Consider the following 26,212-nt stretch of genomic DNA (forward strand, 5'->3'; position numbering starts at 1 on the left):
TTGGATCCTCGGCCTTTTAGGATGCTGCATCATTTATTGAGTTCCTCCAGCATTTTTGCATTATTTCCCATTCATGCAACTTTCAAATAGCAGTTTGAAGGTGTTTCAGAAGATAATACTTTTGAAGTGTAATAAAACTGTACCCACATTCACCCATATAACACAGCCTACATTTTTAAACTTCTGTTTTCATGTGCCATCAGAATTCTAAAATTAGCTTATCAACTAGTTGATGATTTCATTCTACACAAATAGAATTGTTTTCCCAAGAAGTCATTAATAAAGTACTGGCATTAAGAAGGTGAAACGAAAAAAAAAAGATTATATCTGTTAGTGTAACAGAGTAAATAGCCAGCATACATTTTGGGGTTTTTCACCTGCCATCTGGTTTAAAAAATAGTACAACACGATTAGTGAGTTTCTTCAGTGAACTATAGAAAACGTGATACAACTTCCAAACTGTTGGGATATGAATATTCTTTTGCACACAATTACATTCAGTGTCCGCTGCTGTGGCATACTGTCGTCATGTTTATTGTGTTTAAATTTTGCTTGTTCTAATTATAATTTATAGTTCATTGAAATTACAATTTAAACAGATTATTCAGAATTTACCCAATGTTTTTAACATAATTAGTTTGCAGGCAATAATCTGGGTACAATTAAAATATTGATGCTGTACTAACCTGAAATAAAATATGCAATATTATGCAGAAAATGCAAAGATTTGGGCCAGAGGAACACTATTTCTTACCAAGCAATGATAAACAAGCAAAATAATACAAACACCAATTTTGAAAGCAAAAAAGCAAAACACTAAAAAGCAAATCTTAGCTATTCTGGAACTGATGAATAGAATGTCACTAGAGCGAGAATAAATATACTCTATTAGAGCTGGTGCTTAGAAACCCTTAGTTTGTTCTGAATAACTATTGTGCCTTCCTACCTGGCTGTGAGGTCCCATCATGGGATTGCTGGGATTATGTGGTGGAGGCTGTGCATGTGGAGAGGGCTGTGAACCTGGTGGTCCCTAGAGATAATTGCAAACATAAATTAGCCAGCATCATAACTATTAATAAAGTTACTGACCACTTATGCCAAGTTTCTCACACTGAAAATTAGTCACACCTTGCTAATACGCTTTGATTCTGAACAGTTAAATGACATCAAAATTAACAATCAATTGCTCTGAACCTCTGTATAGCTATTTTTCTAAACTGGCAAAAAATAGTTAATTGCCCTCAGCCCATAGATCATAATCCTAAAATATGAAAGTGTACTGGAGATAATATGCTTGGCCTAGTAAGGTGATAGAAGAGATTTTGAATATGGAAACATGGAGGTCTTATTGTAGTTATGTTGATTCTTGGTAATGCCACATCTTGAATGTTTTGTGCAGTTTTGGCCTCCTAATGTGAGGAAGGATTACAGCAAAGGTTCGCCATACTGATGGCAGGACTGAGGTATGAAGAAAGACTGGATGGAAAGTGTTATACTCAGTGGAACTTAGAAGAATGAGAGGGGATCTCATTGTGACATTCAAATTTCTGACAGGATTAGACGGAATAGATGTAGGAAGAATGTTCCTGATGATATGTAAGTCGAGTAAGGGGTGATAATATAAGGATTAAGGTTATACCATTTAGGAGTGAGATGAGGAGAAACGTTTTCACTGGAGAATTGTGAACTTTTGGAATATAGAAAGTTGTTGAAGCCAGTTTATTGGGTATGGCCCTGATAGCTAAACCAATCAACAGGCATGAAGAGAAACCAAGCATAAGGTCCTGAAATCATAGGTTGACTATGATCATATTGAATGACAGAAGAGCCTTCAAGGACTAAATGACCTTCTCCTATTTTGTATGTTACTATGAATATCAATTTATGACATATTCATCAGCTTTTTTTTAAACTGGCTATAAGAAAGTGTACATTCCAAATATTTCCTCTGAAAATCATTAAATTATGCTTTAATATGAAACAAAATAATCTGGGCAGGAAGGTTAATCACCAAAATTGTATAAGAAAGAGTTTACAAATGATAATGATCCTTCTTTCATGAGAAATGTACATCTTATTGTTGTCTAAAATAGTCCGAACAATATATCTTTCGCATTTTCTCCAAAAACACTTATTCTATCAATTAGTGGAAGAACTCACTAAATTACTGGAAGAACTCACAAATACGGAATCCATCACACTTCAAAAACAAATAAGCAGAAAGCTTGTACTATTTTGATCATAAATTTTGAGAAGAGGATGAAATCTGCCTTGAAGAACAGTACTCATTAATAGTCTCCATGTATTTCACCATCAAACGTTGATTCAGTTATACAGAAGTGACAAATTTGAAGCACAATACATCTCCATTTAAGAACCTGTTGTTGATCAAATAATGTGCTGCTCTAAAAAATTTCAAGGCAATTAAATTAACTCATAATTTAATGTTTTTTTTATCACAGCTGAAGTGAGCGACTTATCTCTAACATAAAAGGTGAAACCTACTGGAATGGAAATCCCAACGTATCCATGTCGGATTATTCAAAGGTAAATCACTTGGATTAACGCTAATGATTTATAATATTCTCTGTAGGGATTATAACGAGTGATACTGACATGCTATTACCCCCCTTCTTTCAGATATGAGACATGGTGTATAATTTCGGGGAACTAAATGATGGGAACAGAAGTATTTCTTAATGAGAGAATTCTGCAAGTGGTAAAATTCCAAACGCAGTCTGATCATTTAAATACTCTCTATTAAATGGCGTAATGCCCTGCATTACAAAGTGATATCTCATATATAAATTGTTTTGCCGTTTTATGCATTTTGAAGTACAGTCAGTTCCTTAAATAATGAACATGAGTTTGGCCAAGTAAACAGTGAGCATTTGTTCAAAAGAGTGTTGTGAGCATTTCTAATTGCCAGCAAATTCTGCTCAAACGACCACCAATCCTCCTTTTCAGTTCCTAACAAAAATATCTATTTTCAATGTTTCTTTGGCTTGGCTTCGCGGACAAAGATTGATGGAGGGGGTAAAAGTCCACGTCAGCTGCAGGCTCGATTGTGGCTGACAAGTCCGATGTGGGACAGGCAGACACAGTTGCAGCGGAAAATTGGTGGGTTGGGGTTGAGTGTTGGGTTCTTCCTCCTTTATCTTTTGTCAGTGAGGTGGGCTCTGCGGTCTTCTTCAAAGGAGGTTGCTGCCCGCCGAACTGTGAGGCGCCAAGATGCACGGTTTGAGGCGAGATCAGCCCACTGGCGGTGGTCAATGTGGCAGGCACCAAGAGATTTCTTTAGGCAGTCCTTGTACCTCTTCTTAGGTGCACCTCTGTCAAGGTGGCCAGTGGAGAGCTCGCCATATAACACGATCTTGGGAATGTATTCTACCAGAAACTACCAATTACTTGCCCACAAACAAGCCTGAAAATCAAATGGTGCTCATTTGTTCATGTTCAATACGGTCAATCATTTACTACCTGGATGCCGATGTTTACTAATATGATTGTGGTAACAGAGACTAAATCTTGCAAGCAGCTCCCTTTCAGTATTTCTTATCAGGATTTTTAATTATTACCATAGCATTTATTTTCCAGATAGTACAACAATATCCCTCATTTAACATTAAAACAAGGTAACTCCTTTGAGGTAGGTTATAAATTACATAGGATTCTAATAGGAACATGCCAAAAGGATGATTAAACTAGATACATCACGCAAGTTATCTGTGGAATAACTAGAATGACATCTTCATATGCAAATATGCTGCACCAGTAAAACAAACATCAGTTTGTTGCCTTTTGTTGGCTAAAATTAAAAAAAAACAGATGCCTCTTGTGCTAATAGGGAGGAATTATTGTCTAAGGTTATTCTCAAACTGATCATGGGAGAAAGTTCTCTTGCTCATCTTTTTGGGTGAAAATCCTGCTTAGTTCAAGAAACCTTGTCAAAGTGAGATTGACAATATCCTCATCAAAACAAATATTAAATAGACAGCAAAAACATCAGAAATATTTGCAAATATTGTATATGAAAGTACCTGTCATGTTCTATATGTGAAACAAATACACGTAACAAAGCACCCATCCATCTCCCCAGATTCTGCTCGCATCACCATCATGCTTATGTTCAGAAGTAACCAACAACTGAATGCTGTGTCTGAAGCAACTTTGTCGAAATCAATCTTCAACAGTAGTGAGCTTTTGATTACCTGAACAACCCGAATGCAGGACGCAAGTTATTTGAAAATATTTTCTGATGGGAAGAAATACATATACTGAACTGGACACTACAAGTTCACAAGTGATTCTATGTGTGGACTAAATGGAAGATCACTTTCCACTAGGAGGCAACAATGCTCCATTAACTTCACTTGAAGTCAAATACAAAAATATTCTTAACATTACTGCTAAGAAGTGAATGCAACTATTAACCTATTTTACAAGAGGATTTTTTTTACAATTAAGAATTATCCACGAGGTCAGTTCTTTTCAAGTAAGAAGCAACCTTGCTATTTTAGTAATATTCAAATTAACATACAAAACATGTGATCTGACAAAAAAGCATTATTGCCTATAACAATATGTTCATATGCTAATTGAGAAAATCACTATTAAATAAGGGTCTGAAGAAGGGGTGTTGGAAGAAATCAAAGTTCTATGTACAATGTGTACTTAATTTTTCATATCATGTAAATCAACGCAATGGAAACAATTGAATAAGAAAGAAATATCTACTACAGCTCCACATCACAACTAAATCTTCGGGTTATTCCCTTTGGAGATGTCTAAATCTGTTATACAAGACCTTCTGCATCAGGTTCTGTGTACTGAGAACCCCCTGCTGATTTTTGCTGAAATGTAGAGTATGTGCATGCATAGCTATGTAATTCAGGATCTTCTACTGCATAAACTGACGAGGGCAACTCTTCACATAAATCTTAGGGGAATGTCACCCTAACCTGCAACAAATGGAATCTGTACAAGGGTTTAGAATAAACATGGGTCTTCTGACAAGTTTTGAATATTGTGTTAAAGTAAATCATTGAATTATAGGTTGTGTACTATTATTGACCTACCATCCTTTTTCATTAGTACCAAAAATAATAGGCAAATCTTCAATTTGCCATTTTATTCACATTAATGTCTAATTCAATTGCTGCATAATGATTGACAAGGATCCAGGTTTTTTGAAGAACAAAAAAAATGTTTTGTTTTCTATAGATGCTCAATACAAGTACTCACGTAACAAAAACCTCCCAAAAATTATTTTTGAAATCCTAAAAGTGTTAAGAAATTGAGAAAAAAGGACTCATTACCATTGGTGCATTGCATCTCTATAATTGCTGAGAGATATGACATCCTGTAGATTCATCTTATAAATTTACGTGCTGTTTTCATACTGTAGAGTATTGTTTATACATAGACTGAACATTCACTGTTATAACTGGACATACTCCATATTAAGATTTTAGTGGGAAACATCAAGGTGATTCAAGAACAATCCTATCCCTCAAAACAGCATTCACCTTGTTTCATGCAACCTAAAACAATTTGATGCCATGTCAACTAATTTTGTGAAGAACTCCTGGTAACTTTCCAAAAAGTTTTTAAAATTCTGTAATGTTATTTTATTAAACAATCGTTAATGGAATACATAAAGATATACAATGATATTTGACAAGGTATTAAAACAATAAATTTAATTTATTTTATGGATCTGGAGAGGCAGGAGATTTTAATCAACCCCAACACCATCTCCCACCAACATAAAACAGTACAGTACAGAATCAGGCACTTCAACCCATGTGCCTATTGAATATCATGTCCAACTCAAACTAAAACCTTGCTGTTTGCCCACTAGATATCTCTCCCTACCCGTTCATATTCATGTGTGTATCTGGAAGCCTCTTAAATGCCTCTATTATATCTTGTTCTACTACTACTCCAGGCAGCTTGTTCCAGGCACCTATCATTTTTTGTGTAAAATATTTGCTCCAGACATCTCTCTTAAACTTTCTTCTCCTCATGTAAACACATATCCTCTAGTGTGTGACATTTTTGCCCTGGGGAAAGGATTTTGATTGTCCGCAAATGCATCTCATGCTTTTATAAACCTCTATCAGGTCTCTCCTCAGCCACCTATAGGTCAGAGAAAAAAAATAACTTATATTGTCCATTCTCTCCCTATGATGTATAGTCTCTAAACTATGCAACATCCTGGTAACCTCTTCTGTACCCTTTCCAAAGCTTTCATATCTTTCCTGTAATAGGATGACCAGAATTGCACATGGTATTCCAAATGCAGTCTAACCAAGGATGAACGATCTTATACAGGCCTTCCCATAGCCCAAAGGCCAGCAGGGCCTTGCAATGCTAGGAGATGTCCCACATTTTTCTTTATGCTTGAATCCCACCAATTCCAGAGCCTTCAAACAGACAGAACATCTTCCACAATGTGGGAGAAAGTTCGACGCTCTGTGATTTCAGGGTGATGGTGCTGTTCTATTCTTTTATTGTTAAATGAGGTATTCTAATACCAGATTATATACTGAATCTCATCAGGTTGGGCGGACAAATGAGAGAAAGTCAGAATGTTCTCTCAAGGTGATGCCCAGCTGGATCCAGTAGTTGGCATTGGAAACCAATGGGATGATGACACCCTCCCTGAATTGAAGTCCATAGTTTTTCATCAAGGAACAAAGACGTGAATATAGGCTAAAAGTAAGTGATAGAAATGCAGCAGCCTTAGAAATTCCACATTCTGGGGAACAGATAGGCTTTTCTTTACTTGTCAAGTTAAGTCTTACATGGCTTAGTGCTTTCCTAATATTACGGTAACAAACATCAAGAAGATGAGATATGTGGTAGTGAGCCAGAAGTCATGGTATACACAACAAAGCTAAGACTTGGACTCAGATTTTCAGGGGCAAGGGAGGAAACTCAAAAGTAGCCTGTCAATCATGGATGCCCTTAATCTTGTTGTGATGTTCATCCTATTCTATTTTATATGTAGATTCCATTTTATTTTGCAGATTGCTCCTTCCTGTTGAACTTTACAACACAGTGATCCCTCATTGACAAGAAACCTACTTACTCCACTAATTCCCAGATCCAGATCTGCCAGTCTCTCCTTCCTGCTTAGCCTTAAAGCATACTGATCAATGCAGTTTCCTGAACATGTTTTATATATTTGTCCAGTAGTTCTCCAATTTGATTGTGTAATTGAAATTCCTTTCTCTACATGGCTTGCTCGTCTCTGTAAGTTCCATGTACATTTAATCTTCTTTTTGCACTGGTGTTTGTGGCCCATAGATTTTCTCCAGGAGAAAAAAAGCTTGCAGATATGTGGGGTGGGTAAAATTTGAAAATTGCAAACAAAACTGGTTTTGCCAGGCGTGGTAAACCGAGAGGATACCAGAACGATTAAAGGAACTGCTCACACTAACTATCCGCGACTCTCATATCAGACAATATTTATTTATATGGCTGAACGGTTGTCTTGAATATGTTTGTTTATCTGTATGTGTGTTATGTCTGGTTGTATGCCAGCGAGTTTTTCATTGAGGACCGGAGAAAGCTGTTTCTTCAGGTTGTACTTGTGCAATCAGATGATAATAAACTTGACGAAGAAGCCACAGATAAGCTGGCAGAATGAGCAGATAAATAGTAGTTGAAGCTATTGAAGGGATATGTGAATTAATGCATTCAGCATAAAAGGCAACAATATTAATTGAATGGATAAGATACGCAACAACAAAAAAATGGGTGTACAAGGGCATGACCTTTGAAAGTAACAGGACATAATGAAGGAGTGATTACTGAAGAATATGATACCTGTGCTTTGTATACAGTAGGGGAGGACGTGATTACTGGTTCGATTACGACTGGAGTATTGTGTGCAAATCTAAAAGTCCTACAGAGGATGGACAATCTTTTTTACTAGCGTAGTTCCAAGGATAATGGGCTTAAGCAACTAGATTAGAGAGGAAAATTCGGGCTTAATTTTTTGGAGAAAAGATTACATGCATCTCTTCATAACATTTGTCCAGTGAAAGTAGTTGGGTACTTTAAATTTGTCAGCTGTGTGTGTGTCGAATGAGCATTTAGCACGCAAATTTCTCCCTTGGATTGGTACATCCCAGTGTGTAGCCAATACATGACACGCAGGTTCAATTAAAAAAAGACCAGAGCACTCTAATCAACATGCCCACAAACAAAGTTTGATCCTTCAGGGTTTGGAAGTTTTGTTTCTGTATGTGATAGAAATTACAGTGCATCAGATACTTGACAACCTTCCTTTAAATTAAAGCATCCTGTGCCTTTAAAGGGAAAAAAAAATGCATATATCCAATTATAATAATACAGAAGTATAATTCAATGCATTTATGCTTTTTTCAAAATGCATAGACTCATGCATGAATTCCTACGTTCCTAAATCCACCATCTGCTTCAAGCAGATTATAATCTTCAGGGATAATTTAGAGGGATTCATCATGTCTCTTATACTTATCTGGAAATCATAAAGTCATTTTAAAAGCCTTTTCCTACTGCTTAAGTCTCTTATTACCTGAAAGAATCCCGGTGGTACCGGGCCTACTGGCATTCCGTCTCCTGGGGGAATGTTTCCTAGTACTGGACTGGGAGCTGCTGCAGCACTCTGAAAAGAAAGGCAACTCCTGTGTCATTACATCCTGTAACAAGGAACTGGCATACTTCCTAAGTGTAAAGAATAAAATAACACATGCTCTGAATCAATTAAACTCATGACAAAAACAAATCTAAATATATCTTTCATGTGCAGCTAGTGTTTTCAGAGGAATACCAAAATCATGAAACCACAACAATATTTAAAAATCTAACTGCTTATTTGAAAGACAAATCAATCTTCTTTATAATAAATGGCTAATTTAGCTGACAATCATAGCTAAATAATCATGCATTAAATGTGTACATCTGTCCATTTTTTCCATAAATTACATTCCAACAATACAACATTGTTAATTGCACAATGCAATCACTGGGGATGGGTGGATGGATCACGGATGGGCAGTGGGATCTGGTACATTATCCAGATCTGCAAAAAAAAAGTCTTTTCAAGGCAAAGATGTTTCTTAAAACAAAATATCAACCTTTTAAGTTATTATCTTAAAGTTGAAATGTTAGTTTGGACTTTGTTTTAACAAAAGTGTTATCTAATTATTTTTTTTTTAACTCAGTGATTTAATTTGGAAGAATCCAGAAAAGTCAGAGACGAAGATATTAGTTGAGTGAGGCAGATGGGGCATTGGTTGGTGATGAGTGGAATTGTGTGGACGTCAGTGTTTAAGTGCCAAAATGCTAAGCTTTGGTCCTGGATATCAACATCAAACACACTTGGAATGATTCAAAACACAAGGAGCAATGGAGTAAATAGATGAAAACATATATGATTTCAAAATATTAGATAACTAGGCAAGCAAGCAGAAAATAAACTGTAGGATAAGGAATGTAAAATGAAAAATACAAATGAATATTGTGATGTATTTTATATTGACAAATTAAATCACAGGGAAGCAAAGGAAATGATTGGGAAATAACAAAATACTCATTATTTTTAATATCTCAATTGTACAACAATGAAATTAAAAATTCAACAGATTATTAGATTAAATAGTTGTTTAGTAGGGATAGGGAAGAGAATATCATGATCGTTTATTATCATCTGATTGTACAACAGTGAAACAGTACTCTTTGGTTCTTTGCACAAAAACGAGAACATATATACAGAGGGAACACACATACAGACAAACAATAGATATGCACTATGTATAAAGATGAATTAAAATAAATAAATATTGTTAAATAAATAGTAGCTTCTCAGAGGGTTTGTATGAGCAGTTCATTAGTCATTCAAGCAGTCTCACTACCCGTGGAAAGAAGCAGTTTCTCAGCTTGGTAGTTCTGCATCTGATACGCCTATATCTTTTTCCCAATGAGAATAGCTGGAAGATGCTGTGTGCGGGTGATAGGGGTCCTCAATGATTTTACGAACCCTCTTTAGACAACGATCCAGGTATATCACATTGATTGAAGGTGGAATACCCCAGTGATCCTCTCTGCTGCTCTTATAGTCCTATGGATTGATATCCAATCGAATGCTCTACAGCAACCGGACCATACCGTGATGCAGCCGACCAGGATGATCTCGATAGAGCCCCTGTAGAAAGTTTACAGGATGATGGCCGGTAGCCTTGCCCACCTCAGTCTTCTCAGGAAGTGCCGTATGAAATATGTTAATTGAATAATTTCCCATTTCTATGTATTGAAATTACTGATGCCAAAGCAATGTTGTACATGCATTCAGAGATGGGAAACATGCCGTTTCTATTTTCTTTTCCAGAATCATACCTAAGCAATTAAAACATAAAATGCTGGCAAATTCAAAAGGTCAGACAATATCTGTGGAAACAGAAAGAGAGTTAATTGTCAAATCAAAGACCTATTGCCAGAATTCAGAAAGAGAGAAAAAAAACTGGTTTTCAGTTGCAGAGTTAGGAGGGCAGATGAATTGAAAGGAAAAAGGATGCAAAAATGAAGAGATGAAGCTAAGGTTGTGTTGGGCAAATTGTAGAGTTCTTCCTGTCAAATAGTTAATTACACTTTTGGAGGACAATAATACAAAAAAGTGTAATTGTCAGGAGTGTGGGAGATACCAAACAGGATCAGCTGTGCAAATGGAGAAAGAAAATCTGAGCCAGTCACAAATGCATGACGTACAGTGGAAATGGTCAGTTCTGATACATTGAAAGTGAGTTATTGGAAGCCAAAAGTTCAATACTAAGTCCAAGGGCTGCATCATTCCCAGATGAAAGATGTTCCTCAAGCACTTTTGGGTCTCAGAATAAAAGTGCAGGTCATAGACAGATGGGTCAGAGTGGAAGTTACTTGGAGAATTAAAGTGGCTGGCAAATAAACACTTAGGATGAGTTCTCAGACACATGGTCACACCCGCCCATTGAACATCAAGGCATTGTCTCCTTAACTGTTCTTGGATTCATTTTATGAGGAGATCTTCTGTCAACAGTTTCTAACACCAAGCCTTCTAGCCTCACACAGCCCAATTCTACCAAGACTAGGAGTGTACAGGAAGACTCATTGTTTCTGCCTGCTCTAGACCCACTAAAATTGTTTATTTTTACAGTGACTCCATCCTTTCTTCCCCCAGTTCAGTCCCTTCACACTCTAGTGCTTGACAGTTTCTGATTTCCCGGTTCCAACCAACTCACCTTTACTATGGACATAAAATCCCTCTATGCTCCATACCAAATCAAAATGAAGAGAGGTCCAATCAGTTTTCTTCCACCAACATACTCATTTTCTTACCTGAACTCATTCTCATCTGGAGTAAATTCTGTTTCAAATCGCCTTCTCCAAAATCAAACACATAGTCTTTGTGGTATTTTAATGTGATTCACAGAATAGCCATTTTTTCAGTGCTAATTAAGCTTACTCCTTCAACACTGTTGATACTGGCTACAATATAACTTTTCTAATGCTTATTGCTGAATTGATCATGTTTAGGCCCAATTCCACCTATTCTTTACTTCACATGGTCCATTTTGACTCTTCACTTTCATTCTTCTACATACACTTCAATGCAGAAATTAACGCATCACCAAGAAAACCCTGTTTCCCCTGAGGAATAAACACCATGCATAACATCAGGTGGGGTGAGGAGGATCCTATCTAAAGTGAACCCACAAAGTGTGGCCCAGCTGACTGAGGTCCTAACTCATTCCTGCAGTCCATGGATTCCCCATTTTTCAAGGCAATCACCATTATCCTGGTATCCCAGACAGCAATGAAAGCCAGACAAATGACTACTGTCCAGTGGCACTCACCTCCATGGTGCTTTGAGAGAGTGGTAATGGAGCACATCAAAGCACATCTAGCAGTGACAATGGACCCATTTCAGTTTGCCCATTGGCCAAATTGATCTACAGATGACGTGAAGACCTAGACTCTCCACTCTGTCCTGGCCTATCTAGAGTACAATGCCTCATACACCAGGCTGTTGCTTATTGACTTTAGCTTGGCATTCACCACAATCATACTTCAGAAGATGATGGATAAATTCTCCTTATTGGGATTCACTGCAGCTGGATCTGGGATTATTGAAAGACCACAGTCTGTCTGGGTTGGCAGCAAAGCCTCAAGCCCTATCATACTGAGCACTTGTGCACCTCAGGGCGGCATGCTCTGCCCACTACTGTACACTCCACTAACTTAAGATTGCACTGCCAGGTTGAGCTACAAACAAAATCATCGTTTGTGGATGACACAAAGGTAGTTGGCCTCCTCGGCAACAATGATGTTGGCTTCCAGAGAGGAGAGTGATGGCAAAAGCAACAACCCAAGTCTCAATGTGGACACGATGAAGGAAATAATTGTGGACCTTAGGAGGACGAAGGACCTCTTCCAACTACATATCAATGGCTCCATCAAGGAAAGATTGGTGAGCCCCACAAATTTCCTTGGCATCCACTTAAAGGACCCACAACACCTCCTTATTAGCCAGGAAGGTGCAGCAGCAGTTACATTTCCTAAGGAGGTTGAGGAGGCCCAGACTACTAACCACCATCCTAACAATGTTCTATAGGAACACAATGAAGAAAGGTTGGCTAGCTGTATCATAGTGTGCAAAGCATCAATCGGAAGTCAGCATAGAGGGTAAGAAAAACTGCTGAGAAGATCCCTGTGGTCTCCCTTCCTTCTATCGATATCATCATTCTACAGTATGTTTAAGGAGGGCTTAGAAAATCATTGAGGACTATTATCATCCAGCTGCAGTATCAAGAAAGAGGTGCAGGAACATAAAAACCAGGACTGCCAAGCTGGGAAACAGAAGATAGTGAGACTCGAGAACAATTCTGACCACTCAAGGACCGAAACAATCTTTTCAAGTAAACCTTTTTTAATCTCATAGACTGCAATCAGTATTCACAATGTGCTCTTCTGTAGATTGGCCAAACGGAACACAAGAATGGGTGGCTTCTTTATGCAGACCTACATGCAGCAAACAAAAGTAATCCTGAGCTTTCTGCCTCATTTATCAATTCCAATTTTACTCTAACCCATGTGTCTGTAGTCTCCAGCACTGCTATAACGAAAACCAGCAATATTGACGGGGGGTACTTCATCTTCTATCTGGCCATGCTGCAACCTTCTGGACAACAACTAGGAAACTCATTTACTCTGTCCCTATCAGAATGAGCAATTTAATTTAGACATACAGTATCTGGTAACAGGCTCTTCCAGCCCACAGCTCATGCAGCTCAAATACCCCAATTAACCTATAATTCCGGTACGTTTTTGAAGGGTGGGAGAAAACTGGAGAACCCAGAGGAAACACACATAGACATGGGGAGAATGTAAAAACTCTTTACACACAGCGCCAGATTTGAACCCGGATTGTTGGTGCTGTAATATTGTGTGCTAACCGCTAGGCTAACCGTCGCCCCAGTGCATCTATTGGTGACATTGACTCCATTTGACTTTCATACCTCTACAATTTATCCCTTGCCTTTGACCTCATCCTGCCACAGGTGGTCTATTCATCCCAACCACCACCTCCTCGTCTTTGCTCAAATGTAAAACTAACTTGTCTGTCTTTCTTTCCCAATTCTGACGAAAGAGGATTGTTGACTCTGTATCTCATTCCACAGATGCTAAATGACCAGCTGAATGCTCCCAACAATTTTAGACTTTACTTCAGATTTCTAGCAACAGCATGCATTAATTTTCTTCGGGCAATACAGTAAGCATAGCAATTAGTGCAAGGCTGTTACAGCACCAGCGACCCGGGTGCGAATTCAGTGCTGTAAGGAGTGGTATATTCTCCCCGTGTCTGCATGGATCTCCTCCAGGTGTTCTGGTTTCCTCCCACCCTTCAACAAATACCCAGGTTTTAGGTTAATTGGGTGTAGTTGGGTAACACGGGCTCGTGGGCTGAAAGGGCCGGTTACTGTGCTGTCTGTCAAATTTTAATTTTTTTAAAAACTTAAACTGTAACTAAATTACAGACTGCATCTCAAATGTAAATGTTAAAACACATTTAACAATGAGAGACTTTGCTATCACACCGTATTCTGATCTTACCCAATACCCATTAAGTAGATAGAAAACTCTCGATATGGAACCCGTATACAATTAATTTTGTCCTCAAAAACAGAACAGCATCTTTATACTTACTCAATTAAACCATCCAAGCATTAGGCAAATCTTTACATCACATTTTAAATAATCACAGGATAGAGTTACAACAGTGTTTTTATAAACCTCACTGACAAAAGACAAAGGAGGAAAAACCCAACACCCAACCCCAACCAACCAATTTTCCCCTGCAACCGCTGCAACCGTGTCTGCCTGTCCTGCATCGGACTTGTCAGCCACAAACGAGCCTGCAGCTGACGTGGACATTTACCCCCTCCATAAATCTTCGTCCGTGAAGCCAAGCCAAAGAAGAATGAATGTTCCAGATCCCAGAGTCCACCATGTTAAAGCTTTTTATATCATCCTTTTTGATTTGCTCCATGCAAAATACTTTATCTCAGTTCCAGTGAAATGAAATGGGAAGCACAGCAGAGTGGGAAAGGAAAGAGCAAGATCAAGGGCTGGAAAATCAACTGGGAATTGATTGGTTTTCCTTCAGCTTGTCCTACATAGGGAATATGGGTGTGATAGTATAGATTCTATCACCAATGTGTATATGTACATATGTACAGATGGTAGTGTAGGATGACTGTGATTGGCTGAGAGTGCAGCCACACCTATTGGCAGGTCTTAAAGGATTGCTCCTAGCCAGACCAGGTTATTCTGGACTGGTCGACCTACTTGTGAGATGCTCCAATCTTTTAGTTAATAAAAGCCTTGGTTTGGATCAACAAGTCTTTGGTTCTTTCGACACGCACTACAATTTTATTAACTAAAAAATTTTGAAGGGATGGAGCGTATGCTACAGCTGGGATGCCTCGACATTGACCACAGTCAGCTACAGCCTCAAATGACTTTAAGCACTGGGTGAGGTGCTTCGATACATACTTACAGCTCTCTGATCCTGCGGTGTTAGAGGACAACCATTGACTACTAATATTGATGATTATGGTGTCCCCAAGAGTCTACCAGAGTGTCCAGGATGCAACCACTTACACTACAGCCATCAAGGTGCTGAAAGGGCTCTACGAGCAACCGGTGAACAGGGTCTATGCTCGGTACAAACTTGTTACCGGTGAGTCCTGTAAAGCTTATATTCAGGCAGTAAGGGCACAGACACAACCGCTGAGGAGATCACAGACGATCTTATTCGGGATGCCTATGAGGTCGGGGTTTGATCGAATGAGGTGAGGCAGCGCCTGCTAGAGCACGGAGGAGAAAACCTGGAGGACGTGATCCAGATCGCAGAGACAATGGATGCTGCGGTCTTCAATATGGACATGTACTCTCGGAGCTGGTCCCCACACTCTGATGTGAGTAGAATGCCCTCCCTCTACCCTACAATCAACCGCTTCACGCTCCTGGATGTGTACCCCCTTCCACAGATCACGGATGTCGCCCAATACCGTGTATTTTCCACCATTGACTTACGTTCAGCCTATCATCAGTTCCTGATCCGCCGAGAAGACCGACCTTTCACAGCCTTCAAAGCGAATGGGCGGCTGTATTAATTCATCAGGGTACCCTTTGGGGTCACAAATGGCGTCATGGTCTTCCAGCAGGACATGGACCGGATAGTGGACCAGAATGGGCTGACTGCTACTTTCCCGTATCTGGACAACGTCACCATCTGCGGCCATGACACGGAGGATCATGATGCCAACCTTGAGAAAGTTTTTCAGACTGCAATTCGGCTGCACTTGACCTACAATTTCGACAAGTGTGTCTTCCGGACCACTCAGCTCGCAATTCTAGGTTGCGTGGTGGAGAACAGGGTGGTCATACCGGACCCTTACCGCATGCGTCCCCTCATGGACTTGCCTCCCCTCCCCCCCACACCCAGAAGGCACTCAGATGCTGCCTTGGTTTTTTCTCTTACTATGCCCAATGGGTTCCACACTACGCCGACAAGGCACGGCCTCTCATCAAGATCACCTCCTTTACCCTGACAACCAAAGCCAGAGCGGCCTTCAACCACAGCAAATTGGACATCGCTGCTGCAATGCTACATGCAATTGACGAGTCCATTGCTTTCCAAGTCGAAAGCGATGCATCTGACTTTGCACTGGCAGTCACTTTGAACCAGGCCGGCCGGCTGGTAGCCTTCTTCTCCAGAACCCTTCAGGAACCTGAGAGCCGACACTCCTGTCGAGAAGGAGGCCCAGGCCATAGTTGAAACAGTACGTGATTGGAGACACTACCTCACTGGCAGGCGCTTTACGCTGCTCCTCCATGTTTAGCAATACCCAGTGACGTAAGATCAAGAACGACAAAATCGCCAGGTGGATAATCGAGCTCTCCACCTTTAATTATTACATACTGTATTGGCTTGGTAAACTCAACGACCCGCCAGATGCGCTCTCCAGGGGGACTTGTGCCAACATACAACTGGACAGGCTGCAGAAACTCCACGTGGAGCTCTGTTATCCAGGGGTCACAAGGTTCGTGCACTTTGTCAAAGCTCGCAACCTGTCCTACGCTGTCGAGGAGATTCACAGCTCAGTGTACACTGAGTGCAAGCCCCACTTCTTCCATCTGGAGAACACCCACATCATCAAAGCCACCCGCCCCTTTGAGCGTCTCAGCATAGAATTCAAGAGGCCCCTACTGTCAACCAACCATAACACCTACATCCTTATGGTCATCAACTAGTACTCCTGCTTCCCATTCACTGTGCCCTGCTCAGACGTGACGGCCTCCTCAGTTATAGAGGCCCTGCACAGCATCTTTGCCATCTTCGGGTACCGCAGTTACATCCACAGTGACAGGGGGTCCTCGTTTATGAGCGCAGAGCTGCGGCAGTACATTCTGGAGCATGGTATTGCTTCAAGCAGGACCACCAGCTATAAACGATGCGGTAATGGGCACGTCGAAAGAGAGAATGCACCATCTGGAAAGTGGTTATGCTTGCCCTCTGGTCCAAATTCTCCCCACCTCTCACTGGCAGGATGTGCTCACTAGTGCCCTACACTCCATCCACTCCCTCCTATGCACCACGACCAATGCCACCCCCCATAAAAGGATGTTCTCTTTCCTGAGGTAATCCGAGTCGGGTATGACCATACCGGCATGGCTCACAGTTTCAGTCCAGTCTTTTTATGATGCCATGTCCGGTAATCTCAGAACGACCCCTTGGTTGACCGAGTGACTCTGCTCCATGCGAACCCGCATTATGCCTACGTTGAGTACCCGGACGGACGGGAGGACACAGTCTCTGTAAGGGATCTAGCCCAAGCTGGATCAGGCACAGCAGTGCCTTTAACCCAATCTCCCCCTATTCCTTCTCCCCCAGGTCATCTGCTTGAACAGAGGGACCAGCACCATCCCACCAGCTCAGGCCAGATTGTCGACAACGCCGTTGGCGAATTGAGCGAAGCAGTGGCCGCACTCTGAGGGCCTGGATTGAGAACTGGCTGGCAGGTAGAAGGCAGAGAGTTGGGATAAATGGCTCGTTTTCTGAGTGGCAGGCGGTGACCAGTGGGGTGCCACAGGGATCTGTACTGGGACCCCAGCTGTTCACAATTTACATTAATGATCTGGATGAGGGGATTGGATGTAATTCTCCAAATTTGCAGATGACACTAAGCTAGGAGGGGTTGTGTGCACGGAAGAGGGGGTCAGGAAGCTCCAGTGTGATTTGGATAAATTGAGGGACTGGGCAGATACATGGCAAATGCACTATAATGTGGATAAATGTGAGGTTATCCACTTTGGTAATACAAACCGGAGGGCAGATTACTATTTGAATGGCAATAGATTAAGAGATGGGGAAGTGCAGAGAGACCTAGGGGTACTTGTACACCAGTATCTGAAGGCGAGCATGCAGGTACAGCAGGCGGTTAAAAAGGAAAATGGTATGTTGGCCTTCATATCAAGAGGGTTTGAATATAAGAACAAGGATACCTTACTGCAGCTGTACAGGGCCTTGGTGAGACCCCATCTGGAGTATTGTGTGCAGTTTTGGTCACCTTATCTAAGGAAGGATGTTCTTGCAATGGAGGGAGTGCAGAGGCGATTCACCAGGCTGATACCTGGAATGGCAGGAATGACTTATGAGGAAAGATTGCGCAAATTGGGATTGTACTCGCTGGAGTTTAGAAGATTGAGAGGGGATCTCATAGAGACCTATAAAATTCTGGCAAGACTGGACAGAATGGATGCAGATGGGATGTTTGCAATGATGGGAAAATCCAGAACCTGGGGCCATGGTTTGAGGATAATAGGCAAACCATTTAGGACCGAGATGAGGAGGAATTTCTTGACCCAGAGTGTGGTGAATCTGTGGAATTCATTGCCACAGAGGGCAGTAGAGGCAGGTTCATTAAATATATTTAAGAGGGAATTAGATCTATTTCTTCAGTATAAGGGTATTAAAGGTTACGGAGAGAAGGCGGGGACGGGGTACTGAACTTTAAGATCAGCCATGATCTCGTTGAATGGCGGAGCAGGCTCGAAGGGTCGAATGACCTACTCCTGCTCCTATCTTCTATGTTTCTATGTTTAACACGACTCCGGTGACCCCAATCCTGGCACCATGGCGGTCACCCCATATGGTCAGACCCCCTGACTGGTATAGCCCCTAACCTCCATCCATGTGCAATTCTTTACTTTTACTTGTATGGAAAGCAATTACATGAACAATGTTCAAACTTCCAATCACCAGCCTTTTTCTTAATCATCTTACAAAACGTGCACAATAAAATATAAAATTTATGCTGTTTATGTTGATTTTGACAGGGATACAGGGCATGTAAGAGCCAATATGTGCATATTTACTTTATTAGTCGACATCTCAAGGACCATAGGCTGGGCGCGGCTATCTTGATTCCTATGTATATGCACAAGTCTTCAGTTGGCACATACACAGTGGATTCACTTTTTGGAGTTCGGTTGGTGCATGAGCGAGAGTTAAGGACGTGAATTCAATATCATCAGGTGTTTAACTCCTGCACATGCGCCAACTGAACTCCAAATCACAAACCCTCCGCCCTTGCGTCAATTGAAGACTCACGCATGTGCAAAGGAATCAAGATGGTTGCGCCCAGCCTATGGACCATGAGATGCCAACTAACAAAGTAAGTATGCACATTTTGGCTCTTACATGGCCTGCATCCCTGTTATAGTTCATCAACTACAACATTTGATTAAAAGTTTGCTTTAAGTCTTCAGCACTCCACGCATGCGGGCAAAATTATGATTTATGTCCATTTTGAGATACAACCGATCCTTAGGTCCCAATTACACTCTAAGTCGGGGAAGTACCTGTATTTTTAAATTGTGCTGTCCAACTGAGAAATCTACTGTATGTATTGCCCATCACAATAACACTGTTATTAAAATAACATTCTAAAATGTAAAAAATATGCAGAGTTTAAAAGCATGGAAAGTTTCTAATTTTCAACTGAATTGTAATCTTAATTGAAGTTATACTACATAGCCTTTACCCTGAGTGCAACTGCTAACTTTATATCAAATTGAGAAAATCAGCATATTTTTAAAACTGAAAATCTTTAGAATGAAGATTAAAAATTAATAGTATGCACATTAATTTTATCAATGTCTCATCAAATAATTTTGAAAATCCAAATGTACATCTATTCTGCTTCTTACATTAATACCCGTTGCTTTTTCTTAAAAGAACTCATGCTGATATTAATTAATCAATTTTTTTAACATATCATATTTTTATTTATTTTGGTAAGGTGGTTTATATAAATGTTTGCCCTGTGACGCTGCCGCAAAACAACAAATTTTGTGACTTGTTCATGACAATAAATTCTGATTTCGAATAAGTGGGTAAAAAAAGGATAGCTTTCTAATACAGTGAAACCTCATTAGAACGCGGTAGTTGGGGTCCAAGTTTTCCTACCGTGTTACAGCTGAGTCGCGGAACAGATGCATTTATGTCAGAGTGCCCACAGATAATCAAACCCAAATATTACCAGTTTTTGAAGGATCCGCTATCCATAACAATTTCAATGAAAGAAAGCAAGTGTATTCTTTTAATATTAGTATTCTAAATTTTAATCAACTTATTTTACAGAAAAATTGAGTTTTTCCCAATATTTTCCTTCAAAATGACCACTTCAAAGGAGCTGCCCTTACAGATCAAAGCAATATATAAAGTGGACGCTGATTGGGGGTGCATCTGCAGTTGTTCTGGCTCTCTTCCTGGCTAGTCCCTCACTGTCACTGAATGTGTGGACACATGACCTGAGTTTGTCCTCTTCTTTCAGCCATCCTCACAGTGTTGATTCAGGTATGCCAGTCTCCATGCAGACTTTGGCCTGTCAACCAGATCTAACTTTTCATTGATCTGGTAGCACTTTCTCTTGCCCATTTTAATTTTGTATTTCTGCGCACTGTTGTTTCTGATGAGATTCTGAGCGATTGATGATTTGATTTCCAGCACCAGGGCTTTATACAGTGATTCTTGATAATTCTTGCAATTAAATTGCAGTTAAACTTTCAAAAGTTGAGCAAAACAAAAGAATATAATTAATGTAGCACTATTTGATCAAGCAGTTGGATAATCATGTTGAGGAACTTTGGGGGACATCCGATGCGCTCTAGTATTTGCCAAAGCCCTTTCCTGCTCACGGTGTCGAAGGCTTTGGTGAGGTCAACAAAGGTGATGTAGAGTCCTTTGTTTTGTTCTCTGCACTTTTCTTGGAGCTGTCTGAGGGCAAAGACCATGTCAGTAGTTCCTCTGTTTGCGCGAAAGCCGCACTGTGATTCTGGGAGAATATTCTCGGCGACACTAGGTATTATTCTATTTAGTAGAATCCTAGCGAAGATTTTGCCTGCAATGGAGAGCAACGTGATTCCCCTGTAGTTTGAGCAGTCTGATTTCTCGCCTTTGTTTTTGTACAGGGTGATGATGGTGGCATCACGAAGATCCTGAGGCAGTTTACCTTGGTCCCAACAAAGCTTGAAAAACTCATGCAGTTTGGCATGCAGAGTTTTGCCGCCAGCCTTCCAGACTTCTGGGGGGATTCCATCCATACCTGCTGCTTTGCCACTTTTCAGTTGTTCGATTGCCTTATATGTCTCATCCAGGGTGGGAACCTCATCCAGCTCTAGCCTTAGGGGCTGTTGAGGGAGCTGGAGCAGGGCGGAATCTTGGACTGAGCGGTTGGCACTGAAAAGAGATTGGAAGTGTTCTGACCATCGGTTGAGGATGGAGATCTTGTCGCTGAGGAGGACTTTGCTGTCTGAGCTGCGCAGCGGGCTTTGGACTTGGGGTGAGGGGCCGTACACAGCCTTTAGAGCCTCGTAGAAACCCCTGAAGTCGCCAATGTCCGCGCTGAGCTGGGTTCGTTTGGCGAGGCTAGTCCACCACTCATTTTGGATTCCCGGAGTTTGCGCTGAAGATGGCTGCATGCGCGACGGAAGGCAAAAGGCAAAGGAGGAAAAACCCAACACCCAACCCCAACCAACCAATTTTCCCCTGCAACCGCTGCAATCGTGTCTGCCTGTCCCGCATCGGACTTGTCAGCCACAAACGAGCCTGCAGCTGACGTGGACTTTTTACCCCCTCCATAAATCTTCGTCCGCGAAGCCAAGCCAAAGATTTGATCAAGCACGGTATTAAATAGGTGAGAAGTAAATCGACTCACGATAATGGAGAAAATTTATGCAGATTAACACCTTCAAAGAAACTAATTTCAAGCTGTAAATATACAAAATGTCAGTCAAACACATCTATTAAAAATAAGTTAAGTATTTAATTTATAATTTCAATTGGTTCCCTTTGTCATCTTGATCAAAGAAACAGATTTTGAGGGCAAAATGCTTATCAATAATCTGTCAAACCCATCCTTTTTTCCATCCATCTATCTTTCAAAATTTGCAAAGTTTGGGGTCCACAGACACCTGCGCTATAAGTGATTCTGCAGATTAGTGAATCGCGTTCTAACGAGGTTTCAGTGTACTTTCAGTGTGCATCAGTTGAATTCCTTGAGAGATGTGGGTGATATACAAAATTTCCTCAGGTCTCTGAGAAAGGAGAGGAGCTGCTGCACTTTCTTGGCTATTGCAATCACACATCTGGACCAACACAGGTGAATGAGATATTTACCTCTAGAAACTCAAAACTGCCTCCTATCTTCACCTCAGCACTTTAGATGTGGCATGGCATGGGTATACAAGGAACACACCAGGGAGCTGAGTATGCATAGTTATGGGCCCTGGTGTTGGGGACAATGGTAGAGGAGATGCTGTCACCAATCCACATTGATTGCAGTCTTCAGGACAGGAAGCTGTGGATCCGATTGCAGACAGGGAGCTGAAGACATGCAGTTTGCATGTGAGTTTATTTGGCATTATTGTGTGAAAGGTGAATCTGTAGCCAATGAATAGTAACCTAACATAGATCGCAAGTGACAATGGTGTCTGCTATGATCTGTTTCAGTGGTAGGCAAATCAGAATAGATCTGTAGCAATTAATGATATGAAATCCTCCCAGGAATACTGATAAGAAAGCTAGAGAGAGAGAGAGAAAAAACAAGAAAACAAGAAAGAAAGAGATAGAGAAAGCAAGAGAAAGAGAGAAAAAGTGAGAGATAAAAAGTGAGTGCAAAAGCAAGAGAGAAAGCGAGGGAGAAAGTGGGAGAAAGAAAGTGAGAGAGAGGGAAAGCAAGACAGAGAAACAGAGCAATAAAGAGAGGGAATAAAGAGAGGGAGGAAAAAAGAGAAACAGAGAAGAGAAAGAAAGGGAGGAAAAAGAGAAAAAGGGAGAGAGAAGGAGAGAAAAAGCATGTGAATGATTAAGAAGGCAGGCAAGGTGAAGTGAGAGTATGAAAAGGCCATTCGGGAAATGATAAGGGGAGGGAGTACTAGGAAAGAAGTGAAGGAATGGGAGAGAGAGTGAGAGAGACAGAGAGAAAAAGAGAACAGTGGTGAAGATACAATCTATATAAGTCACTCCTTTCCTCCTCTTCTGCAACTGTCTCTCTGCTGCATTCTTCCTCTCTCTCTCTCTCTCTCTCTCTCTCACAGACACACATTATCTGCACCCAAACTTAACATAACATAACATAACAATTACAGCACGGAAACAGGCCATTAGGCCCTTCTAGTCTGCACCGAACCAAACACCCCTTTCTAGTCCCACCTCCCTGCACAATGCCCATAACCCTCCATCTTCTTCTCATCCATATACCTGTCCAACCTTTTCTTAAATAATACAATTGACTCCGCCGCCACTATTTCTCCCGGAAGCTCATTCCACACGGCTACCACTCTCTGAGTAAAGAAGTTCCCCCTCATGTTACCTCTAAACCTCTGCCCCTTAATTCTTAACTCATGTCCTCTTGTTTTAATCTTTCCTCCTCTTAACGGAAATAGTCTATCCACATCCACTCTGTCTATCCCTTTCATAATCTTAAATACTTCTATCAAATCCCCTCTCAACCTTCTACGCTCCGAAGAATAAAGACCTAATCTGTCCAATCTCTCCCTATACTCTAGATGCTTAAACCCAGGTAACATTCTGGTAAACCTTCTCTGCACTCTCTCCACTCTGTTTATATCCTTCGTATAATTAGGCGACCAGAACTGCACACAGAACTCCAAATTAGGCCGCACCAACGTCTTATACAATCTCAACATCACCTCCCAACACCTATATCCCATGCAATGATTGATAAAGGCCAGCATACTAAAAGCCTTCTTCACCACCCTATTCACGTGAGTTTCTACCTTCAGGGAACGATGTACCGTCACTCCTAAATCTTTCTGCTCTTCTGTATTCATCAATGCTCTCCCATTTACCACATATGTCCTATTCTGATTCTTCTTACCAAAATGAAGCACCTCACACTTATCAGCATTAAATTCCATCTGCCATTTTTCAGCCCACTTTTCTAAGCAGCCCAAATCCCTCTGCAATCCTTGAAAACCTTCTTCATTATCCACTATTCCACCTATCTTAGTATCGTCTGCATATTTACTAATCCAATTCACCACCCCATCATCTAGATCATTAATGTATATAACGAACAACAATGGGCCCAATACAGATCCTTGAGGCACACCACTGGTCACTGGCCTCCAACCTGACAGACTACTACTCTCTGGCCTCTCCCTTTCAGCCAATGTTCAATCCATTTGACTCTCTCAAAATTTATGCCTAAAGACTACACCTTCCTAACTAACCTTCCATGTGGTACCTTATTGAAGGCCTTACTGAAGTCCATATAGACAACATCCACTGCGCTACCCTCATCCACATTCCTAGTCACCTCTTCAAAAAATTCAATCAGATTGGTCAAACATGACCTTCCTCCCACAAATCCATGTTGAGTGCTCCTGATCAGACCCTGTCTATCCAGATGTTTATAAGTACTATCTCTAAGAATTTTCTCCATTAATTTACCTACCACAGACATCAAACTTACAGGCCGATAGTTGCCAGGCTTCCTCCTTGAACCCTTTTTAAATAACGGAACCACATGCGCAATGCGCCAATCCTCCGGCACTATCCCCATATCTAATGACATTTGGAAAATTACCGCCAGAGTCTCTGCTATTTCCTCCTTCACTTCTCTCAATGTCCTGGGGAAGATCCCGTCTGGTCCCGGAGACTTATCCACCTTTATATTCTTCAAAAGCCCTAAAACTACACCTTTTGTAATCTCTATATTCCCCATATTTACCCAATTTGCTTTTTTTTTATCTCACATCTCCCAATATCCTTCTCCTTAGTGAATACCAAAGAAAATAAACTGTTCAATATCTCCCCCATTTCTCTAGGCTCCACACACAGTTTTCCGCTCTGATTTTCTAAGGGACCAATTTTGTCTCTAGCTTTCCTTTTACCATTAACATATTTGTAGAACTCTTTTGTATTAGTTTTCACCCTGCTTGCCATAGTTTCCTCATACCTTCTTTTAGCTTTCCTAATTCCTCTCTTAAGATTCCTCTTACATTCAATGTATCTTTCAAACATCTCCTTAACTCCATGCTTCTTATATCTAATGTACGCCTCCCTTTTTCTTCGAACCAAGTTGCCAATATTCCTTGAAAACCACGGCTCTCCCAAACCTTTTGCTCCTCCTTTTAACCTAACAGGAACATAAAGCTTTTGCACTCTCAAAATCTGATCTTTAAAAGACTTCCATCTCACTACTACATCCTGCCCATAAAACAAATTGTCCCAATGCACACCCTGCAAGTCCTTTCGCATCTCCTCAAATCTAGCTTTTCCCCAATCAAAAACCTCAACCCTTGGCCCTGACTTCTCTCTTTCCATTATGACATTGAAGCTGATGGCATTATGATCACTTGACCCGAAGTGCTCGCCAACACTAACCTCCGTCACTTGACCCATCCCATTTGCCAACAGTAGATCTAACACTGCTCCTTTTCTGGTCGGCACCTCTACATATTGTTGTAAAAAACTATCTTGCACACATTTCACAAACTCTAACCCATCCAGTCCTTTCACAGAATGTGTTTCCCAATCTATATGTGGAAAATTAAAATCTCCCATAATTACAACCCTGTGCTTATCACAAATATCTACTATCTCCCTACAGATTTGCTCCTCTAGGTGTCGGTCCCCTCCGGGTGGTCTATAATACACCCCTACAAGTGTAACCTCTCCTTTCCTACTCCTCAGTTCCACCCAAATAGCCTCCGTGGATGTGCCCTCTAATCTATCCTTCCTAGGCACCGCTGTAATATTTTCCCTGACAAGCAATGCAACCCCACCTCCTCTTGCTCCTCCGACTTTATCACACCTAAAACAACGAAACCCAGGGATATTCAGTTGCCAATCACATCCCTCCTGCAACCATGTCTCACTAATCGCTACCACATCATACTTCCAAGTATCAATCCACACCTTCAGCTCATCCACCTTTTTTACAATACTCCTGGCATTAAAATATATGAATTTCAGAGATTTCCCAATTTTTAATCCCTGTTTTCCCTCATCTTTAATAACAACATTATTTACTTTTCCTGCCAATTGCCCTTCATCTTCTTCCAGAGCATTTCCCTTCTCTATCACCTG

The 26,212-nt window shown here is 40.8% G+C and overlaps 1 protein-coding gene across 5 annotated transcripts in view; it reads right to left on the reverse strand.

Annotated features, from left to right (window-relative positions):
- ssbp2b (single stranded DNA binding protein 2b) overlaps positions 1–26,212 on the reverse strand; it is a 427,857-nt gene that overhangs the window by 76,623 nt on the left and 325,022 nt on the right. For 2 of the 5 annotated variants that reach the window (XM_069936382.1, XM_069936383.1), the window contains exons 5-6: positions 8,570–8,659; positions 947–1,030 (exon numbers count right to left, since the gene is read on the reverse strand). The exons of 1 other annotated variant lie outside the window; for it this stretch is intronic. In XM_069936382.1, coding sequence (XP_069792483.1) covers positions 947–1,030; positions 8,570–8,659 — 174 coding nt within the window. The remainder of the gene's footprint in view (positions 1–946; positions 1,031–8,569; positions 8,660–26,212) is intronic. 2 more of the 5 variants (XM_069936385.1, XM_069936391.1) reach the window with 2 other exon arrangements.

Source organism: Narcine bancroftii, chromosome 1 (genome assembly GCF_036971445.1).
Source record: "Narcine bancroftii isolate sNarBan1 chromosome 1, sNarBan1.hap1, whole genome shotgun sequence".
Lineage (NCBI taxonomy): Eukaryota > Metazoa > Chordata > Chondrichthyes > Torpediniformes > Narcinidae > Narcine > Narcine bancroftii.